At 42.1% G+C, this 23,806-nt stretch overlaps 1 protein-coding gene across 1 annotated transcript in view; it reads right to left on the bottom strand.

Annotated features, from left to right (window-relative positions):
- The window catches only part of LOC124802499 (protein borderless), a 470,917-nt gene that overhangs the window by 116,038 nt on the left and 331,073 nt on the right, over positions 1 to 23,806 (bottom strand). Inside the window, exon 4 of the mRNA XM_047263317.1 lies at positions 3,868 to 4,090. Coding sequence (XP_047119273.1) covers positions 3,868 to 4,090 — 223 coding nt within the window. The remainder of the gene's footprint in view (positions 1 to 3,867; positions 4,091 to 23,806) is intronic.

Here is a 23,806-nt window from a genome sequence, read left to right on the forward strand (position 1 = left end):
GGTCTCAGAATGTGTAATATCAGCCAATCCCTCCATTTAGTCAAAATGTGTAACAAATTTCTATCCGTCTAATCTTCGGTATCCTTCTCTGGCATCACATTTCAAAAGCGTCCTTTCTTTTCTTGTCTGAACTATTTACCCTCCATGTTTCGCTTCCATACAGGACTCACTCCAGTTAAATACCACCAGAAAAGACTACATAAGTCTCAAATCTACAGATGAAAAATATTGCAACACCAAGGAATGGTTGTGCAACATAAACAGAAGTCGGTAAGCGCGTTTTCACATTTAAAAGATGATATTTATTCAAATATCGTGCCAGTGGCATGAGAATGGGGACGGTAGCGCCACTTTCAGAATTAAGATCAGGTTTGCGTTAAATACACGCTGTAGCGGTCGTGTTAGTTGCCCTTGAGATTGCACGTGGTGAACTGAGCTAAAATTGCTTTTAAGGCGACAAAGACGCTATTATCAATACCTCACTGAGTTTCAACGAGGTCGTGTAATTTGGCTACGAGAAGTTGGATGTTCCTTCTGCGATTTTGCAGAAAGACTTGGCAGAACTGTAGCCACTGTACACAACTACTGGCAGCGGTGGTCACGAGAATGTATGGTCGCAAGAAGACCGAGCTCCGGACTGCCACGTGGCACTACCGAGAGGGAAGATTATCGTGTTCGGCTTATGGCTCTGGCACGTCGTACTGCATCTGCAGCAGCAATCTGAGCAGCAGCTGGCGCAACTGTGACTCAACAAACTGTTTACAGATAGGTTACTTCAAGGACAGCTTCTAGCCAGACACCATGTTGTGTGCAATGCACTGACCCCAAATCACCGCCATTTGCGATTTTAGTGGTGTCAAGGGAGAGCTCATGGGAGGGCAGGAAGGAGATCTTTAGTGTTTTCTCTGCAAGCTGGTTGTGCCTCGGTGGGAGTGGATGGCCGTGTGTCGGTTAGGAGGAGTACAGCTGAGGGGCAGCAATCAAAGTCTGCGTGCTGGACGCACTACACCTCCACCTGGAGTTATGGGCAGGGCTGCGATTTCGTACGACAGAAGGAGCACTCTCTTGGTGTTTTTCAAGCACCCTCATGATTTGACCTGTTGTGTTGAATTTTGTGAGCAGCATTCCTGGGAGTGTTGTCCAACAGCATAATGTTCGCTCACATACTGCCGCTGTAACCCAACATTCTCTACAGAGTCCACATGTTTCCTTGACCTCGACCACCAGATGTGTCTCCAACCGAACGCATATGGGAGATCATCGGATGACAACTCCAGCTTCATCCACAAACAGCATTATCCGTCACTGTACTGACTGACCAAGTGCAACAGGCGTGGGACTCTATCCTAGAAACTGACATTCGTTACCTGAACAACATAGTGCATGTAAGTTTGCGTGTTTGCATTCAACATTCTTGAGCTGTTACAGCAGTTATTATACTACCAGCATTTCATATTTGCAATGGTTTATCTCGCGCTTACATTAGCCTGTCATCTCACAATGTTGATCACTGAAATATGCTACCTAGGCAAATGTATTCCCGAAATTTTATTACTCTATGCTTTTTTGTGTTGCGAATTTTTTCCGTCTGTGTATATTCTCTGTTAACAAATTTCTGTTGTTCAGAAACTCTTTTTCTGCGATTGTCAGTTTACATTTTATACCCTCTCTACTCCTGCCATCATCAGTTACTTTGCTCCTCAAACAGCAAAACCATCTACACAGTTTTCACATTTCAGCCAGTTTTAATGAAGTATTTATAAAGTATACACACACTCTCCCCGTACATCAATCAATCTGTTCGTGAAAACCCCATCAAAATACCTACCAGAGTTTCTGATACTAGCCCAAACATACAGGCAGAAACCGTAGCAGGTTCTTTAATTTGAATGTATGTATAGATATAAATGAATGTTTACAATTAATCACATAAAATAGAGCAATATTTGAAGAACTAGAATGGCGTAATCACTAATGAACAGATGCATTTTTCTAAAAGAAATTAATGAATAAGGCATTTCATTATATTCAGGAAACCGCGTTTACTCGGTAAACAGTGCACTGAATTATTTTTTCGAGAAACTTTAAAGCAGCGCCAAATAAATTGTTAACTGGCGAGGAATTTTGAGTTTTCGTGTCGCGTCCTTCCTCTGACATTTGCTGTGTTATCATAGAAGGCGACGACTGTGAGGGAATTATTTTACCAAATACAGCGGACGGATATTGACATCGTGTGTTTTAATATACTTTATGTACGATACAGAGAAGTAGGTGCATCGAAATTAATTTAGAGCCGCGTATTCTTCTTCCAAAAGTATTTCCTCTGACGATCGGAAATCAAGTACTTTTGGGTATGATAAATGGAGATTGGATATGTGACAGGATTTTTGAAACAGCTGAGGGCAGCAAACGATGTTCTTGCGTAAAATTTATTAAGCATCACTCGGAATTCAATGCATCTTTCAACCATACAATGCTTTCCCGAGACGGCAGATACCTGATTAAATGTATAGTGTCTTTTTTAAAGTTTCAGGGGAATGCAGTGGAATGAAAGTTGCGTAGATCAGGAGTATTAGGCTTCATGTTGAAGTTCATTTAATTTTTGCTGCTTATAAAACGTCTAGTGTCGTAGGACTATTAATTTGTAAATTTTGTGATGATTTTAAGGAATGAAGAATTGAAAGCAATTTTAGGTTGGCAGGGCGCGTCATGTTCATTTATTTTGTTTTAACCCTACCAGCGTTTTGGCATTTCTGTTGGGATGTCCTTCATAATCTTCTGTTGTTCTCGCGGCAGGAACAAAAGGGGCACCAGAGAAACTATGAACTAGTCACAACAACAACCTATAATTACTTAAACACCGGAGGAAATAGCATTAAATTTCACCTTCTCACAAACTGTTTTTGTATTTAAACAAATTTCGAATAAAAGTTCTCATACAGTTCCAGAGTGTGTTTATGTAACCATTCACGCCAATTTTTAAGTAAAGCTACTAGTCAAAGGCGAAAATGTTGTCGTTTGAAAAATATCGCTCGACTCTGAAACCGGCCCAACATTTCATTTGGTTTTGAGAAATAGAAATAATTTGCCAAGTGAGTTGCATACGAATATTTCAATCTCTGTACCCATTTTAGACTAACGGATGGAAACGTCACCAGCTTTTAGTGAGACAAGAAACAGAATAGTACGTGCAAATGAAACAAGAAGAAAAATAATGAAGCATTAAATCCTAATAAACGAAATAAGTCCTACAAAACTGACCGTAACTGCAATCGAGAATATATTATAGCAGCAAGACCCATCTTGGCGTCAGTATCAACAGAAGTCACTATATCGCAGAACGAGCGAAAAGTCTAGAGCTGGACTGAATCCTCTATTACGGAAATTTGGAAATTTGTGGTAAGGTCTTATGGGACCAAACTGCTTATACACTACTTAATATAACTTAACCTGACTTACGCTAAGGACGATACACACACCCATGCCTGAGGGAGGACTCAAACTTCCGACGGTGAGAGCCGCGCGCACCGTGCAAGACGCCTGGGACCGCGCGGCTATCCCGCGCGGCCCTCTACTGCGATCTTTAATAAATAGTTACTGTTGTTACATATAAGCTGCACCTAAAAAGATTTTACAATCCATGTTTCACGGTTATATATATTATTAAAGTCGACAGTACGTTATAGTAATAATACTAACGAAAGTTGCTAGATCGCGGCGTGATCGGAAGATTGAACAGAACACGAGATTTTTCTAACTTTGATAAAACCTACTCGAGCAGTTCGAGTAGTACTCAAACACAGCACTACTCTGACGCAGCAGTGTGCGGGCAGAAATAGCACCTAGGTAAGATTGACGGAGGCGTACCTTCTACGGCGAGGTGGAACCAGGTGCCGTTGGGCCTGGTCGCCGGCGTGCGGTTGGGGAAGAAGACGACGCACTCGTACCAGCCGGAGTCCGTCTCCCTGATGGAAGTGAGGTTGACCGAGCCGCGGCCGTACGGCGCGTCTGGAGACACCAGGGACACGCGACCCAGGTAGCCGGGGTCCGCCGTGAGCACGCCGTCGTACCAGGAGAACACTGCGCGTCCCTGAAACCACACAAGCACTCGTGAGGCTGTGAAAACTCAGCATCTGGGCGTGCGACATACGGGCCTTCAAACTTGCGGTGTTTCACATCCATTTGAAGAGGCGGCGAGTCAAGACGAGAGCTAAATACTTTGAGGGGTGGTAGTATCGATGATTCTGAACAAAAAAACGTCAAATGAACATTGCTTAACCGATCCAACATACAGCTGTTTGAAAATCACAGGCGTCAGTGGCACGTCCTTCTTCACCAGGACTCACAGCCGAATCTAACCAAACGGCATCAGGCTATGTAGTGTCGACTTTACTGACCATTTCAATGCGCGCTTCACTTGTGTGTGGTGAGGTGACGAAACCTGCGGGTGTAAACGTTGTTTACTTCACGTTTTAGTATTACACTACTGGCCATTTAAATTGCTACACCACGAAGATGACGTGCTACAGATGCGAAATTTAAGCGACAGGAAGAAGATTCTGTGATATGCAAACGATTAGCTTCTCAGAATATTCACACAAGGTTGGCGCCGGTGGCCACACCTACGACGTGCTGACATGAGGAAAGTTTCCAACCGATTTCTCACACACAAGCAGCAGTTGACCGGCGTTGCCTGGTGAAACGTTGTTGTGATGCCTCGTGTAAGGAGGAGAAATGCGTACTATCACTTTGATAAAGGTCGGATTGTAGCCTATCACCATTGCGGTTTATCGTATCGCTACATTACTGCTCGCTTTGGTCGAGATCCAATGACTGTTAGCAGAATATGGAATCGGTGGGTTCAGGAGGGTAATACGGAACGCCCTGCTGGATCCCAACGGCCTCGTATCATTAGCAGTCGAGACGACAGGCATCTTATCCGCATCGCTGTAACGGATCGTGCAGCCACGTCTCGATCCCTGAGTCAACAGATGGGGACGTTTGCAAGACAACAACCATCTGCACGAACAGTTCGAAGACGTTTGCAGCAGCATGGACTATCAGCTTGGAGACCACGGCTGCCGTTACCCCTGACACTACATCACAGACAAGAGCACCTGCGATGGTGTACTCAACGACGAACCTGGGTGCACGAATGGCAAAACGTCATTTTTTCGGATGAATCCAGGTTCCGTTTACAGCATCATGAGGGTCGCGTCCGTGTTTGGCGACATCGCAATGAACGCACATTGGAACACTGGCGTATCATCCGGCGTGATGGTATGGTGTGCCATTGGTTACACGTCTCGGTCACCTCTAGTTCGCATTGGCGGCAGTTTTAACAGTGGACGTTACATTTCAGATGTGTTACGACCCGTGGCTCTACCCTTCATTCGATCCCTGCGAAACCTTACATTTCAGCAGGATAATGCTCGACCGCATGTTGCAGGTCCTGTACGGGCCTTTCTGGATACAGAAAATCTTCGACTGCTGCCCTGGCCAGCACATTCTCCAAATCTCTCACCAATTGACAACGTCTGGTCAATGGTGGCCGAGCAACTGGCTCGTCACAATACGCCAGTCACTACTCTTGATGCACTGTGGTATCGTGTTGAAGCTGCGTGGGCAGCTGTACCTGTACACGCCATCCAAGGTGTGTGACTGAATGCCCAGGCGTATCAAGGCCGTTATTAAGGCCAGAGGTGGTTCTTCTGGGTACTGATTTCTCAGGATGTATGCACCCAAATTGCGTGAAAATGTAATCACATATCAGTTCTAGTATAACATATTTGTGCAATGAATACCCATTTACCATCTGCATTTATTCTTGGTGTAGCGATTTTAATGGCCAGTAGTGTACAACGGCTGCACCGGTGTACCACAGTGTTGTTACATGTACAGTCAAAACAGTATAGGCCAGCATACTGGAAACGCCACAGTTCTTCACACATGCGGAGTGCAGTAATATTATCTTGGTCTACAGGTTTTGCAATGGGAATTCTAAAGCCGCTGTTCACGAATGCGGACGACTATTTTCTAATCGTAGAGTTCCAGCTTGCAAAGTGTTTGACGGATTGGGTGAGAGTGGTATGCTTCCCGGAGTAGAGCTCGCGCAGGATTACTTGGCCAGTGGGCAGAAATAAATTCTCGTTCTTCGCGCGGGGCAAGTCCACCCCTCTATTCCAAGGGACGGCCGCCTCAGTTACCTATCACCTACATGGCTGTCATGGCTGTGAGCTTCTTTCGTTACGAACGAAACGTTTTCTGACCTCCTCAGCTACAGGGTGAGAATGGAGTGTGCGCAAGCCAGTGGAATTAAAACCTTCCTCAAACGATTTTAATCAACTATTCGGTGAAAAAAATTACCCTCACACATCTCATAGCCTCATTCGTCAGTTTCATGATGAACTGCCTGTCATTTCGTTACAGATCATAGTTATTGAGATATTCCTGTATTTAATAAAGTACTGTGCTAAATTCCAGTACTTTGCACTGAAAAATTAGTGTGCGCTGATGCATCTTAGCCCACATTTTATTGCGTAAGAAATGAAGTTAACATATTGATCTTATCTTTAAACTTGAGACAAGATCTATATCGATCGCCAGTCTCAAGAAAATGGATTGTTTGCAGTGCATTTAGTTCTGATCGTCTGCGCGAAGGAGAGTGGAAGTGAAATATTCTTGCCATCCTTCAGATCTCATAAACGGTTCGAGATTCCGAAACGAATTTTTGGCAAATGACAGCACACAAAGCGGAGAGTATTTTTCCAGATAGGTAACATGCGAAATTTTGTCTACTGCGATATACGACTACAATTTTTTTCTATGAAATAATGTATTTCTTCCAAGAGCTATCGACAGCTTGTGAAATGAGAACTAGTATGAACTTTGTAACACGATAAATGAAGGCATCACACTATTATTTTTGTACTAAACATGAGGTATTCATAAGTTGCTGACGTTCACTTGTCCTCAATTATTTGATTAATAGTAGACTATTTCAGGATTATATCGAAATTGCAGCTGCATTAGCATGTTAGTGACATGAAATTGTGTAAACACCGCTGTGTTTTGGGGAAGGACGCTAATTTTAACATGGAAGCAAGAGAAAGGAAAAAAAAGTGTACAAGACAAGCGAAAATAAATCGCTCTCTCTGATCCAGTTCCTGCCTAACCCTGAAACCACTGAGTTTTCAATAATAAACGATTGACTTGTCGAATTATTCGTCGTTCTGGTATAATCTGTTAATACGTTCTTTTGCATATTCGATTACAAGTTCTGCGCCGTAGGCGTTTGTGCGAAGACGTATGCCGTGGAACAACATGTCCCCTACGACGCTGTTCCGTCCGCAAGAGAGCCCCCATCCCCGTCGACCTCACCACTCCTGTTGTCCCCCTCCACACCCCGCCTTCTGTGCAGCTGATGGCCAAATAATTCGGCAAGCTGAATGTCCCGCTCAACAAGTTAGTAATGAAGTTGAAAAATGCTAGGTTTCAGACCAGCTACAAGCTCTAGAAGAATTGCTGCACAGCTTTAGGACAGCATTTAGGAGATGACGCCAAACAAAAGAAATTACTTCAATGGATCATTGTCAATGAACGCTGTATTACACTTATTCTGTTCACTGATAAGTCAGTATTTACCCCCAAATACATTAATAACACGCGTAACTCTCACTACTGGGCAAATGAAAATCTGCACGCTACTGTGGAAACAAATGTTCAAGAACGTTTATCAGTGAACGTCTGGTGTGATACTATTGACGACCAGTTCATCGATAAAGTCGTTTTAGATAACCGTCTTCATGGATTACGCTATCTTCATTTCCTTCAAAATATGTATCTCTCATCATAATACTTGTTGGGTATTTCCTTGGCAACACAACGTCATACATACTTTTAGCACGACGGAGCACCTGCACATTCCTTACGGTCAGTGACGCAGTAACTCATTGAAACCTATCCTGGGGGTTGGATCGGCCGCTGTGGTGTCATATCTTGGCCAACGAGGTCACCCGATTTTATTCCATTAGATTACTTTTTGTAGTGTTGGCTTAAGAGCTACGTCTACAAGGGCAGAGTCGACACAAAATAGGAACTTCTCGTATTTTACATCCGTGTGGTCAAGTAAAAGACCGTACGAATGGGCTCAAATGAGGAACACAGCAGCTGTCTGGGACTTTCTGAAAATCTTTTCTGAGAAAATGTACACAATCGAAGAAAACCGTACATCACAATGTTTTATTTATTATCACCGACATTTGTCCTGTTCCCCATTTTTTCGTTCAATCCTCGGAAACTGATAAGAACAGAATGTACGATCATATGACGTTTCTTCTTAAGTACGCTAGTACTGTTACTCCACAAAGCATGTACCTTTCCTCCTGACTCGCCCTGTATAAAATTCATCTGCAGATTCGCACAGAAGGAGATAATCGGCTCCAATGACCCCAGCCGCGGGCCGATTGCTTGCGTGTTAAATGAGTTGGAAAACTTAATATGCAAATTTCTCCCATTAAATCAGTTTTCCTCGGGCGTCTAGAGCTACCAACGTGTTACAAAAGTATCGGATCAGAAAAATTTTGATACCCACCAAGCATACACTGACGTGACAAAAGTTGTGGAATAGCGATATCCACATACAGAGATGTCGGTAGCATCGCTTACACGTGGTATCAAAGGGCAGTGCATTGAAAGACCTGTCATTTGAACTCAGATGATTTATGTGAGAGGGTTTCCGTGATTATGATCGCATGACGGGAATTTACAGACTTTTGAAACGCGGAATGGTATTTGGAGCTAGGTGCCTGGGATATCGTTAGGGAATTCAATATTCCGAGTTCAGTGTCAAAAGCGTGCCGATATCACGTTTCAGGCATTACCTCTCACTACGAACAACACAGCTGCCGATGGCCTTCACTTGACACTCTGCCAGAGCACTTGAATGTCGTTTGCAGAGTATCCACGTAGATGTAGACTTAACGAACGAGAGCAGCGGCGTTTGTGTAGAGATGTCAGTCCTAACAGATAAGCAACGCAGCGTGAAATTACAGCAGAAATCAATGAGGGCCGTACAACGAACGTATCCATTAGGACAATGCGGTGAAATTTAGCGTTAATAGGCTATGACAGCAGTAGATCGAAGCGAGTGTCTTTGCTAACAGCACAACTTCGCCTGCATCGCTTCTGATGAGCTCTTGACCATACCGATTGGACCTAGTCGACTGGAAAACAGTGGCCTGATTAGATGAACCCCGATTTCAGTTGGTAAGGGCTGATGATAGGGTTCGATCTTGCTCAGACCCCACGAATTAATGGACCATATCTGTCAACAAGGCACAGTGCAACCTCATGTGGCTCCATAATGGTGTTGTCTTGTTTACATGGAATGGACTGGATCCTCTTGTTCAACTGAACCGAGCACTGACTCGAAATGGTTATTTTCGGTTACTTGGAGACTATTTGCAACCATTCATGGACTTCATGTTGCCAAAAAACGATGTCATGTCACCGGACCACAGATTTTCGCAATTGATTTCAAGGACATTCTGGACAATTCGAGCATAGGGCAGTCAATATACCTATGAGTGAAAAAGATAGGGAGACTGAAATTAATACCGTTAAGAGAATAGCGAGGAATAACGGTTACAGAATAGATATGGTTAAAAAACTGTTACGGAAAAGTAATAAGCGCAAAAAGAAAAAACCTGATGGAGAGAAAGTGAAAATTATCACGATGCCATACTACGGAACAGTCTCACAAAAGATAGCAAATATTTTTAAGCCAAACGATGTTAAAATAGCTTTTCAGACTAAAAACCTAGTGAGGTATAGTCTTAAGCACGATATTGGCGAGAAGAGAAATAAGTTTGAAAGATCGGGAGTTTATAAGCTTCAGTGCAGAACTTGTGATGCAAAATATATAGGGCAGACAGGAAGATCTTTCGCGATCCGCTATAAAGAACATAAAGATGCGTTCAGGTTAGGAAATTATGACAAATCAGCTGTTGCGAACCATATATATGCAACAGGCCATCCCCTTAATAGCGTAGAAGATAACGTAGAATTATTGCATGTAGAAAAGAAAGGGAGGAAACTTGATTTACTAGAGGAACTCGAGGTAGCTATCCATGAAAAGAAACAAAGCAATATTCTAAATGTACAAGATAATTTTAAAGAAATGAGATTTTTTATCGGGTTTTTAAAATTATTTTAGGGTAGGTATGCGACTTTAAACTTGTAGCATGTCACTGACGGAGTTGTGAGAGGCTAACGATGGCAGACCAATGCAATAAGGAAATAAGGCGCCCAATAGCATAGCGTTACCGTCAAGCACACGGCTGTAACCACGCCATTAACACCTAGGCACGTCAGTCCACAACAGCTCCCGAGCTGGCACAGTGCGACAGCATACTTGGTAGCTATGGGACGGCCATCGACTTGTGTCAACAACTTCAATGTAAGACGAGGACCCACAGTCCAATATACTTTTAATTCTGTTTTACTATATGGACTTCCCAACTATTTGTGATGGTATTTTGTCTTTTTAGTCCGTTTAATTTCATGACATAGACTTTACAACCTGATGATGAGGGCATTGTCTCTTGAAACGCGTTGTTAAAATATATGTATAAGAATCGCGGTTCAATGCTAACAGTGATAACCAGTATAACGACAACTGCTACCTCGACTCCACAATGGATTACATTAAATTGTCTTCCACATTTTGTTGAACAGGCACTATGGTTGTACTGGAATTAATGTAACTGCTGACGCTGCAGGAGTTGAAGTCATTGTCATACCAGAACAATTCCAAAACTACGACACTTCCTTACCTAGGCCACTACAGATAGGCACGACAATTCTGCTGTAGGGCGGCCGCACTCTATAGCGTCTAGGCACGGACGCACGCTGTACTGTCAGTACAATAGCTGTGTTCTGAAGACTTGCAGCAGTCATTTTATAAACCTCCGCTTAGCGCTGTGGGCTGTCGAAAAGCCTCCAATCTCCTGTACGTTACAAACCGTAGCGAGTGAAAGGAAGAAATAGGGGCATTGCGAACACGGCCGACTCCGCCTCGAGTCGCATGCGCCCTACATGTCGGGAAAGTAAACATGGCGACTGACGAAATCTATTCGGTACTCCGTGCTACTAACGACTTGCTACAAAGACAATCAGATATTGGAGGAATACGAAAACTACCCACTTGTAGCGAGTCGGGTACGAAATGCTTGAGGCGGGTAAAAATATTAAGAGTAGAGAAACGTTTTCGACAGTGAGGATACATTACCTTGAGGCTCATGATATACCTGTTACTCACGTAATTAACAAATACGTACGATACGGAACAGCCCTAATACTGGATAGGAAAAGTGTGAGGCACTACAACGTAATAGAGAGTGAAGCCGCCAAGATAAGTCGGCCGATGTATAATCAGTACGAGTAAATAGTATCACGGTGTGAGTTCTCGCAAAACTATAACGGATGACGTGGGAAATTTTCTCATATACGCAAGTAATTGTTATTGTGTGTCATAGGTGAATCATGTGCTGGTCGCTCTATGCTGGGAGTGCCTACAATACTCGTACTTGGGTCTGACCGAGCGAGATGGCGCCGTCGTTAGCACACTGGATTCCCATTCGGAAAGACGACGGTTGTAACCCGCATCTGGCCCTTGTGATTTAGGTTTACCTTGATTTCCCTAAATAGCTTCAGGTAAATGCTGTAATGGTTCCTTTGAAAGATTTGTGCTCCGTCTCTAATGGCCTCATTGTCGAGGGGATGTTAAACACTAATCTCCCTCCTGCTCCCCTAAAGTTGGGTGGAAGATATTTGAACGACCAAGTGCCTCACTGGAAGCTAGAAGCCCCAGTTAGAAGCTATCAACCTAGGGAGACGCCACACAATAAAGCGACTGGAGAAACCAATACACAATTGCTACTTAATATCAGCAAATAAAGCCCTCTCTTAATTCAAATCTAACAGCATATGCACAATTGAAAGATCATTGCGCCTATAGCTACCACTGTCGAAAGTCATAAAAACAACAAGATATCATACTTCTACACAATAAGCTTCTCACTTTCAGAAAATAGGCTTTCAACTACCTATTAAAAATTTCCAGATAAGTTTTGCGTTCAGACAGGCAGGAACTCGTTCCATCAATTCATCTAACTACTCCTCTAAATCCAAAATACGAGTCACAGGCAAAATTGGTTTAAATAAATATCATTCTATATTCTCGTGTTTAAGCAGCAGTGCACCGTTACTATTCACTAATTTAAACTGACTCAAAAGTTACAATTACTCCACTAAAAAACATTTCCAGCTTAGTGCGTATATCTTTACGAGACCAAGTACAACGGATGACTCCTTTATATTACAACTAGGCTTTGACCAGTGGCTTTGCCTGTGTATGTGTTCAACACAAATACTGAACACACCACCTCCTTCTCCCCTCTGTGTCCATATGACACTCCCTTTGTTTGTCCACCTCATTTTCCCACCTCTATACTTCTTCTCCCCACAATTTATGTCTCTTCATTCCTCCTCGCCCTCTTTTTGTCAATTTCCTCTACCTCTCTCCCTGACCATATCTTCCTCCACCCTCCTTATTGACCATATCCTCTGCTTCCTCTCTTTTTCCATCTCTGCCTTCCATCTTCCTTTTACACAGGCCCACAGACCCTCTCCATGTTCCACATGTATCTTGCCCTCCTTCCCTTTCTCTGTCCATTTGGTCCTCCCTCTCGTTCAGTCCATCCATTCCTCTCACCATCTCAACGTGACCCCAGGTATGCTCATTGGCACATGTAGCTTCTCTACATTCAATAAAAGAGGATGATACTACTCTCACAATTCACTGTTATATAGGAGAGGCTATACATCAAGGGCTATAAAATAAGTTATTTGCACTTGTTGCTCTTGCTGTCATGCAAAGCAGGTTGACAATGCAGGTTTACACTCCTGAAACACAACACCTGAAATGCAGGTCTTCCTGCCTGTCGGGGCTTGGAAAACCATGCCTCTGACATGCAGCTTGCCCTGCAAAGTTAGTAGATTTGGCAGGTCAATATTGTTCTCACATAACATGCCTAACATGCAGGGCAGCCTGTATGCCAGGGGCTGGACAAAACACATTTGTTCCCCTATCTCTGCTCTTACTGGGGCTAGGTAATAAACCTCAAACAATGCTGATACTTATGGGACTCGCTGTTTCTGTACCAAATTTACTTGAAATCTATCCATGGGTTTGGGAGGAGATACCAGACATACACACACATGTACACTCTGTTTTATGTATACAGGGTGTAAATTTTAAGTTGACAAACCAGAATAATTCGAAAACTAAGCTTCATACGAAAAAACGTGTGTAATCCAAAGTCGATTGTTTTCGAGGGGGACATCTGCTGGTGCTAAAATTGGTCCAGCACCCTAGCCCCCTGGTGGTGGGGTGGGAGGTAACTTAAAAATTTCAAACAGGAATCCCCATTTTTATCGCAGAATTAGATTATACATAAAAAACTACATACATTTTGTTTTAAACATTTGTTTTGATTCTTGGTAGTTGGCGCTGTAATTTAAGAAAGTCCATGTTCTCGTTTTTGCATGGAAAATGGTTATGCATACATAAAAATACGTACTTACTTCGAAAAAGTTTTATTAGCTAATACTAAAACTCTCCCTCTCTCCCCATAGGGTGGGGTTTGAGAGAGAGGAATTAGAGCTTTACAAAAGTTGACCCAAATATTACTTTTTCCCACAGATTCGGATAAGTTTTGTTTGTTTCGTGGTCATGAAGCCACACAACTTTTAATTATCAAACAAATCATCTGAATAGCTAACTAGTTAACCAAACATCCTACTTACTAACGAGTGAAGTCAGGTTTTATTTCTCGGTAACCATTTTCCACGTAAAAATGAGAACATGGATTTTCTTGAATTACGGCGCCAACTACCAAGAATCAAAACAAATGTTTAAGACAAAATGTACATACTTTTTTTATGTAGAATCTATTCTCCAATAAAAAATGGGGATTCCGGTTTGAAATTTTAAAGTTACCTCCAGCCCCACCCCTAACTGGCTGAGGTGGTGGGCTAATTTTAGCACCAGCAGATTTCCACCTCGAAAATAATCAACTTTGTGTTATACACAGTTTTCTCGTGTGAAGCTTATGTTTCGAGTTACTCTGGTTTGTCAACTTAAAATTTACACCATATATAGCTGATATTTAACATAAACTTAATCTATATAGATATATAGGCAGATATCTCCGTTGGTCATGTTCCCTTTGGCAGCAGCTGCATTCTCACTGCCACATCAGCTGCCCACTGTTAATGGCACGTGTTCCCCTGGTTGCGATACTCACAGCAGTGGCAAATTATTCACATTACTCTTTCTGCATCATTTTTTGTACTAAGATTAAACATAAAAACTCACCTCATTATTGACCTGTGGCTGTCTTCTCAAGTATCACTATATTAAACAACTTTCCAAACAACTAGACCACCTTTCTTCTCCTTCGCCCTTCGCTTCTGCGTGACTCATTGAAGTACGGATTTTAAGCAAGTAATGTATAACTTTTGGCAGAGAAACTGAGAAAGAGGATGAACAAAACAGTCAGAACAATTATGCTCGTTCAAGTGCTAAATGGAAGTAGCAGGAGTTCTTAGGATTTTTAATCGTTCAGTGGTAAATAGTAGTGTTAAACACACACGGCACTGAGGGTGCAGTGACAGCAAGGCTTATGACGGGACATGTGCACAATAACTCTTTGGTGCTAATACCACAATGTAAAAATTTTAATGCATTATGCATGAGCAGAAGAGAATGAGTTCCAGCTAGAGGAGATTATTAAAATAAAAGTCAAAAATAGGACTGGAAAACGGTAATAAGATAGGTAGAAGATGTCATCTGACAAATGTTGAAATATATAGATTACAGAATTATTATATCTTGGCCATAACAAGAAATTCTGTGAATTTAGGAAACATGATGAAAGCCTCATGGGCTATCTTTTTCCACAAGCTTTCCAAAACTGAAAATTCTGAGCATTTTGTCTCCCCAAATGATCCAGACACTTTATGCAGTTGCAGGAGAAGTGCAACATATGACCACTAACATTATTTACCTGCTGTCGTAATGAATGAAATTACACATGCATTTAGAGATCTTTTTAAAGATACTTTGTTGAAAAAATGTCTTCCTGGGAAATCACAAGATTTAAATGAATGTGTAGATTCTGTCATGTGAACCCGATTAGCAAATAGTGTATTTGTTCAGTTAACAACCCTCAAACTTTTTGTTTATGATGCAACTTTTTCTTCAATGATAATGTAACAAGGAAGCTGTATGTTTTGGTGCACTGGGAATGAAATCTAGTGGAAATACTGCAAAATCCTTAGTGTAAATAGATAAAAAGAAAATCTGAAATGCAGAAATTGCCAATTAAAATTCCATAAAAGAAACAAGATAGAAAGGAAGAGGAACCAAGAGAAGAAAAGAATATGAGTGTAATTCAGATGATAATATGAAGAATGAAAATGTTAAAATAAAGTAAATCTTACAATTAAATATACTAAAATTGCAATATTAAACGCTGAATTTATTTTTGTCAAAAATGCATTTTTATGATCTTCACGTACCATTATTTTCTGAAGTAAACGGCTTCATTGCCATGTGTACAAAAAAAATTATTTCCTATAAAAACTAAAAAATAAACCCAGTTTTGCGGGCTGGCTAACTATCCCAAAGATGGTGTGGCCATTCCTCCTAGTCGGCAAGGAGAGACTGCCATAGCTAGTTATCGGACATGGTGCATGGCGGGCAAGAATGCAAAAAGAAACAACATGATGGTATGCAGGTATATCTATACAGCCCTGAAATGTAAGTTTCTGTAAGTACTCACGTTCAAACTTACAGGAAAATGGAAAAGTATTGACATGCTGACATGTGTTAAAAACCAAACTCACGAAAAATACTTAATCTTTGTTGAAATAAGAGTCAGGGGAAGCATCAACGTGTTACGCGCGACAATGACTCGGTGTCAACTGACCGCCAGCTCTGTAAAGTGGTTAGTTGGAGAGCTACAGCTGTTGGTCATCTCTGCGGTGTGGCTATCTATCCCCGTTTCATCATATTTCTTGTTCATGTTACAGAGTGTAGCAGATTCCTCATAGAATCTTATATATACTCTGAGACATGAATATAATAAAAGAAAATATAAAAAAATGAAAAGAAATAAGAAACTACGCTCCACGAAGGAACCGAGCAAGTCGACCTCTGCCCCCTATGACACAGTTACTCGGTTCAGCATTGACAGAGTTGTCGGATGTTCTCTTGACGGATATTGTGCAAAATTTGGCCCAACTGGCGCATTAGATCGTCATAATCCTGAGCCGGTTGGATGGCCCGGCCTATAACGCTCCAAACGTTCGCAACTGGGAAGGGATCCGGAGACCTTGCTGGCCAAGGTACGGTTTGGCAAGCACGAAGACAAGCAGTAAACACTCTCGCCGTGTGTGGGTGGGTAAGCCCAGAATGGCTTACCATGAAGAGCAAGAAAACGGGGCGTCGAATATCGTCGACGTACCGCTGCGCAGTAAGGGTGCCGCAGATGACAACCAATGAGGTCCTGCTATTAAATGAAACTCTCGTCATAGTGGTTAATTCGAAACGGGACTCGTCACAGGACAGCTCTACTCCAGTCAAAGAGATCCCAGGCCGAAGATGTGTCTGGAGACGCTCCGGACAGAGGTGAGATACCAATCTGACTGTCCCCAGTCATACGGTCCGACTACCAGGCGCTATCTGACATTGTTGCTTATGGCTCCCAGGAGCTGTGAATTTGTAGGACTCCACTCGTGAACACTTATGAAAGAGTTTCCACGCTGTTGGCTGAGGTATATTCAATCCTGCGCTAGCTCCCACGGTTCACTATCTGTTCTAATACTCCCGGTCGATCCGAACGTTTTGCATCGTTCAAGCAACCATCCTCTTCGAATTTCTTGTACCACTTCACTATGGTGCTGTAAACTGGTAAGCCGGCCGTGGTTGGCCGAGCGGTTCTAGGCGCTACAGTCTGGAACCGCGCGACTGCTACTGTCGCAGGTTCGAATCCTGCCTGGGGCGTGGATGTGTGTGATGTCCTTAGGTTGTTAGGTTTAAGTAGTTCTACGTTCTATGGGACTGATGACCTCAGAAGTTAAGCCCCATAGTGCTCAGAGCCATTTGAACCAATTGTAAACCGGTAACGTTTTGTGGAATTTGCCACAAGAACACTCGCTGCCGATTGGCAAACCGACAAATTGTAGCACACAAAAAGCTTCCTCTGCCTGGTTTGCCAGCATTTACAGTAACCGCGGTACCGCTTCTGTTGATCGTTTTCCAAACTAACTCATCGACACCATGTAAAAATTAAAATAAAAAAGTGTTTCTTTCATGTACTGTATAATTTATTACATAAGGTAACTGATGTTTTAAAAGCATTTCATGTACTTTATAAATACACTATACTACAAAATAAGTTATTTTGTGTATTTTACAAGTATGATTACTTATCATTCTCTGTAAACAAGTACTACTAAATGTCACTGTACGAGGGTACTTTATGAATATGGTCCGTTTGTGAATGAAGGCGATAATGACACGCAGTCGCAGCAGTGTTATATAAATTCGTGTGATCCCGAAATTACTTTTGCACGTTTTGACGCCATTTGCTGCAGTATCGTCTCTGACTGTGGCCTGAGGTGTAGAATTTTATAATGTTTAAGAAAACTGAGTCGCCCAGCACACTGCGAAATACGCTCTATAATTCGATTATTGACTGCAAGAATACCTGGCCTGCCATGCAAAACAAGCGATGCGAGCTATTGTCTTCCGGAGTGATGTTGCTCTACGACAAAGCAGGATGACAAGTTCCTGCACCAACACAAGATCTAATCATATCTTTGCGATGGGAACAACAGCATCATCTACCTTACACTCCAGACTCTACACCCAGTTATTTTCATTTATTAGCAGTACAACAGTGGTGAAGAAGTGAAAATTGCAGTCATGTATTGGGTTTCTCCAAAGGCCTTAGAGTTTGGAATTCAAAAACTTCTTGAGTGGTATGACAAATGTGTGAACAACAATGGAAATGTTGCAATGTAGAGGAAAGTGATAGAACATGGACAAAAAAAATTTCACGGCATTTACAGTATTTTTCTTGTTACTAAAAATCGGATATTATTTAAGGAATGCTGCTCATATTCATTATACAGCCCTTTGAACGAGTAGTAATACTAATTATTTGCTGCCACATCATTAGTTATTTGAAATGTCATTTGAACTGAAGGTATCAAAATCTAGTGGACTTCAACGAACGTTTCTTTTTAATGTCACATGGAGTCCCTCAAGTGATAAAATACATGCCACCCATTGACTACGGGTGTCAATAGCATCCATGTGATGATAAAGATGAATCATCACTGACATCAGGAGGAACTGAGAACAGACTGGACTTTATTATAGAAATTAACGAACAACAATACGCACCAGACTGGGATATTATACTTACGAGCATACAACTTTCGGAAATTTCGTAAAGTAGACACGCATAAAACATTACTCGTAGTAGTTTTGCCCCACCCGGATTGGTTCGCAATCTAATCTCGACGCGGATGATGCTGAAGTAGGGATACTGAAATACCCTGTAACCGTACACATACATAGGTAGAAATTTCTTAAGAATTTATTTATAAGGGACAGTCAAATGAAAATTCTGAGTTAAGGTTTATCGACGATGAACTAAAACATTTGTCTAACAGAAGCTCATGAAGAAGTAAAATAATGGGCAGTCAAATAAAAAGGGGACAGGTAGAAAAAAATTAAATAAATTGTTTATTATTTCAGAAGTAATTGCTATAACTGCTAATACACTTATCCTACTGTGAGACAAGATCATCAGCTCCTTCTTGGAAAAAAATATTGTGGTCGCCTATGGATTCGTGATTCTATCCAGCTGTGTATCTCTTCGTCCGAAGCAGATCGGCGGCCGCGAATGTATTTCATCAGCGCTACAAAAATATGGAAATTGCGTGAGGAGAGATCGGAACTGTATGGAAGATGTGGAAGGGATTTCCCAGAGAAATTTCTGCAGTATAGACGAAACAATATTGATAACATGTGATCGAGCACTATCCGGCAACAAGATAATGCCGTTCCCCAACATTCCTTGGCGTTTGGAAGTGATGGAGCGCTTCAACTTTTGCAAAGTGTCTCCGTACCGCTGTCCGTTAACTGTGGCACCGTCTTCCAGAAAGTCAATAAGCAGTGGGCTCTTGCACTCAGTTCACATGAATAGGTGGACGTCTCGGTACAGTCATTGTTCCGTATGCAACCGCAAATATTTTTCCATAAAGACACAGACCATCTCGTTTCGCAGTGTGATAAATGTGTTAACAATTGTGACGGTTACTTCTGAAATAATAAACAATTTACTTACCTTTCTCTATCTGTCTTTTTTTATTTGATTGCAATTTATATTTTAGGTCTTCATGGGTTTCTATTAGACAAGTTTTTTAGTTCATTGTCGACAAATCTAAGGTCAGAATTTTCTAAGGGGGCCTCTTGTTATTTATTCTACGACCACAAAATTTAAATCGCTGATTCCTGTTTATATCTGTGAGCTTTCTTGTGACCTGACAGGTTTCCTTTAATTTCTTCTTCATCCAAATTCCATTTTCGAATTTTGGTCCTTGTGTTTGCTTCAGAAAGTTTATTTCTCGTTTTATATACCGAGTGTAATGGGTATAAAGACAGATATTTCTATTGGTGACTGAGGAGGTATACTGAACAACATTATATTAGTATATACGTCATTTGCAGCTCCGTTTTTAGGTTGGGCAGTACATCCAAGCACATGTGGCAAGAGGAAGCCATTAACGCTTAATTTACCCTGTGCAGCAAGTCAGGTGCTGCAATGTGAATGGGTGAACGCAAAATGGTCAGTCTATAAAAAAATGGTTCAAATAGCTCTGAGCACTATGCGACTAAACTTCTGAGGTCATCAGCCGTCTAGAACTTAGAACTAATTAAACCTAACTAACCTAAGGACACCACACACATGCATGCCCGATTCGAATCTGCGACCGTAGTGGTCGCTCGGCTCCAGACTGTAGCGCCTAGAACCGCACGGCCACTCAGGCCGGCGGTCAATCTATACTGAGAGGTTTTGTCCAGTTAGTGGCACAGTTACGACCGGTAGTAAACATCATGTCGGAGAGTTCGTGATGTGTTTGTCGGAAGAGTGTTCGATGCAGAGAAAACAACACACTGATGTGTGTAAATATAAAGGTACCACACATAAGATGTCTGCACATACACTCGTATACAGTTACATCCTGTATGTGTAATGAGAGCTCTGACAGCAATTCTCATAGTTCTGGATGAGTAAGTAGGGCCTACGAAAGTTTCAGTAACAGTGACATAATGTAATACGAATATGTTTGCCATTTCTAATAGAGGCTTTTTTAATTAGCGTAAATCTTTTTGCATGAAACTTGTACTTTTGCAGTTCCTTCTTTGTTAGCTTCCCGATTTAGCCATGGCGTTTCAATAATCTCATCTAAGTATGTGTATGGATCCTCTACGGAGTTTTTTCCAGAATCTCGTTCCATCCCTGTACTGTGTCTTTTCATGAGTCTGATTTTTGCCCATATTTCATGAAGTTTCTCTAGAGACAACATTTATTCGTATCGACTGTTGGGTAGGTTTTCAATGTCGCCGGAGAATGTGAGGCAATGAATATGAAAAGTGATTTGGAGATATACGCCAGTAGATATTTAGATTCATTTTTTTGTAATTATTTACTCCATAACGAAATTTAACACTAGCTGAGTAACCTCTCCCAATCTCTGACACCCATCTTGTTCTAGAAAGGTGTATGTTTATTTCGACAGAACCACTGTTCAGAGAAACAGTTACATAATGCATACAGATCAAAGCTAGTTCAGCCCAGGAAAATTAGTCAAGAGCTACAGGCTTCCACTACTGCGACCTTCTTGAGACATTTTTCTAGAATCGAAAAGATTCTTTAGAGATACGATGTTAAGTGCGTTTTTCGTCCACCCACAAAATTGAGGAATCTGTTGTGTTTGGTCTTGACCTAAAACAAGGTTTTTGGGAAGCTTTATACTGGGCAACCACGCCCACTATGCAAGAAACTCTGCGTTGAAAATGATCGATATACATGCATAGGCCAACCTTACGAATCAGTAGCAGCCGAGCATTATATGAACACAGGGCATCGCACGTTTTATGAGAAGACTCAAGCTTCATCCTCAGCGTCGCAGTTATCGGATTGTGTTATTAAGGGAGCGGTAACGTATCCATATGACAAATAATCTCAACAACAAGGATATAGGACTTCAGTTAACACTGTCTGGAACCTGGAACGCGATAATCCGTCATGCAACGTGGAAAGACGGGCAAGTTGCATCCAGAGAAAGAGACGTGGTGCTTCCGGCAGAGGACCGAGGCCTGATAAACGCGCGACATTGACAGGTGTCACTGAGGGGCGGGGTCTCTGTTATACCTGCAAGGAACGCAGCCACAGCTAGGAGGTACGCGTTCTGATAAGTTGACGTTAATGTGGGGTGTGCCCACCCTTCATCTTTATGACAGTTTGGACTCTGCTGACAATACATTCAGTGAAGTGTCTGAATGACTGTAGACGTATGGAAACCCAAGCTTCCTCAAGAGCCGAGTCCATAGAAGGTAGTAATGTTGTACGATGAGGACTGGAGCGAAGCCGACGTTCTAAATTATTCCAAAAGTGCCCCATTGGGTTCACATCGGGCCTCTGGGGAGGCCAGTGTATTTCAGTAATTTTATTGTGGACAAGTCATTGCTGCTAAGACGCTGCTTTATGGCACGGTGCATTGACGTGCTGGTAAAATAATCGTCTTTGAATTGTTTCTCTACTATAGGCAGTACACAATTCCGTAAAATGTGTTCATATATTTCCGAATTTTGCGTTATGTTAAGAGCACCACACCGTAACCACGAAAAACACACACACACACACACACTAGGGTATCCCCTTCTCTGTACCTCAGTGTTGGCACTACACATCATGGCACATAACGTACACAAGGCACTCGCTAAACTTAAACCCTTCAATCGGACTTCCACAGAGTATAGCGTGATTCACCATTACAAATTACTCATTTCCTGCAAGCCACTGTCTAACGACGCCACTCTTTGGTACCATAGCACTGACCACAAAAACATGCGGCTCCTGAGGAGCTGCTCGAACAACGTACCCTCCATTATTTTTAACACTCTACGTACTGTCACTGTGCTCGCTGGACTGTCAATACACTTTGGAACTCACAAGTGATTCCTTCCAATTGATTTCATGCTATTTTTACAACCGTCGTTCGCAATGCTCGGTGGTCCCCGTCTGCCAGTACATAATATCTGTCTGGTCTCAGTTTAGCTGTGGTAGTCCCTTCGCGTTTCCACTTAATAGTCACATGACCAGTAGCCGATTTGGGTATCTTCAGAATGATTGAAAGGTCCCTGAAGGCTTTGTTACTAAGGTGACTGTGGTATCACCTCCAGACACCACACTTGCTAGGTGGTAGCCTTTAAATCGGCCGCGGTCCGCAAGTATACGTCGGACCCGCGTGTCGCCACTGTCAGTGATTGCAGACCGAGCGCCACCACACGGCAGGTCTAGAGAGACGTCCTGGCACTCGCCCCAGTTGTACAGCCGACTTAGCCAGAGATGGATCACTGACAACTACGCTCTCATTTGCCGAGACGATAGTTAGCATAGCCTTCAGCTACGTCATTTGCTACGACCTAGCAAGGCGCCATAGCATTTGATATTGAGATTATAACATGTACCATCAAGAGCGATGTACACCAATTGTGGATTAAAGTTAAGTATTATATCAACTACGTACTTTATTTGCTACAATTAATTCCCTTAACTGTTCCAGACCTCGCGCCAGTCAGCGTGTAATTAAACGCGTGCATTTCGGCCTCCTCTAGCAACACAGTGTTGGCTCTTCTGCCAACACTTCAGTGACATCAAATGACTGGTCCACGTTCGAAGTAACTGAGTTCTCCTTATCGACCCATTCTCCTATTGCTACTTCTCAGTAATCGTCGCCTCCTTTTATACTGGCGGCTCCACGTCTTGTGACATCTAGTGGTAGATTCCGTTTCACAAAAGGGTGCCCGGCTACTTCAGATTAGATAGTGAATGCGAATTGCGGTGGTCAGTTAGTAAAACACAGACGGTACTTGCCATGTACCGTCAATGTCTGCCATCGACCATAAAAAATGGCGGAATATAATAAACTAGGCATTCCTTTTATTAATGTTGGGGACGCACCAGTAGAGTTATGTAATATGCGAAACCACTGTCAAATGCACAATTTCATCACATGAATTAGCTGCCGACGAGTACCACACCGGGGTTAATAAGCTATAGTTAAAATAAGAGCTGTAAATTTATTAAAACTGTCAAAATTAATAACGTCTAAAATAATTAATACACAACACCATAAAACACATCGCTGGGGCCAGATCAGCAAGCACTATTTAATGACATCATTTGAACCGAAATTTCCTGACATTAAAACTGTACCGGATCGAGCCTCGAACTCGGGACCTTTGTCTTTTGCGGGCAAGTGCTCCAACTTTTTTTTATATAACAAAATATAACATATTCTGTCTTCTTCCTTTTTTTTAATAATCTTTATGGAACAGACTAACAGTACATATATATATATATATATATATATATAT

Source organism: Schistocerca piceifrons, chromosome 6 (genome assembly GCF_021461385.2).
Source record: "Schistocerca piceifrons isolate TAMUIC-IGC-003096 chromosome 6, iqSchPice1.1, whole genome shotgun sequence".
In the NCBI taxonomy this organism is placed as follows: Eukaryota; Metazoa; Arthropoda; class Insecta; order Orthoptera; family Acrididae; genus Schistocerca; species Schistocerca piceifrons.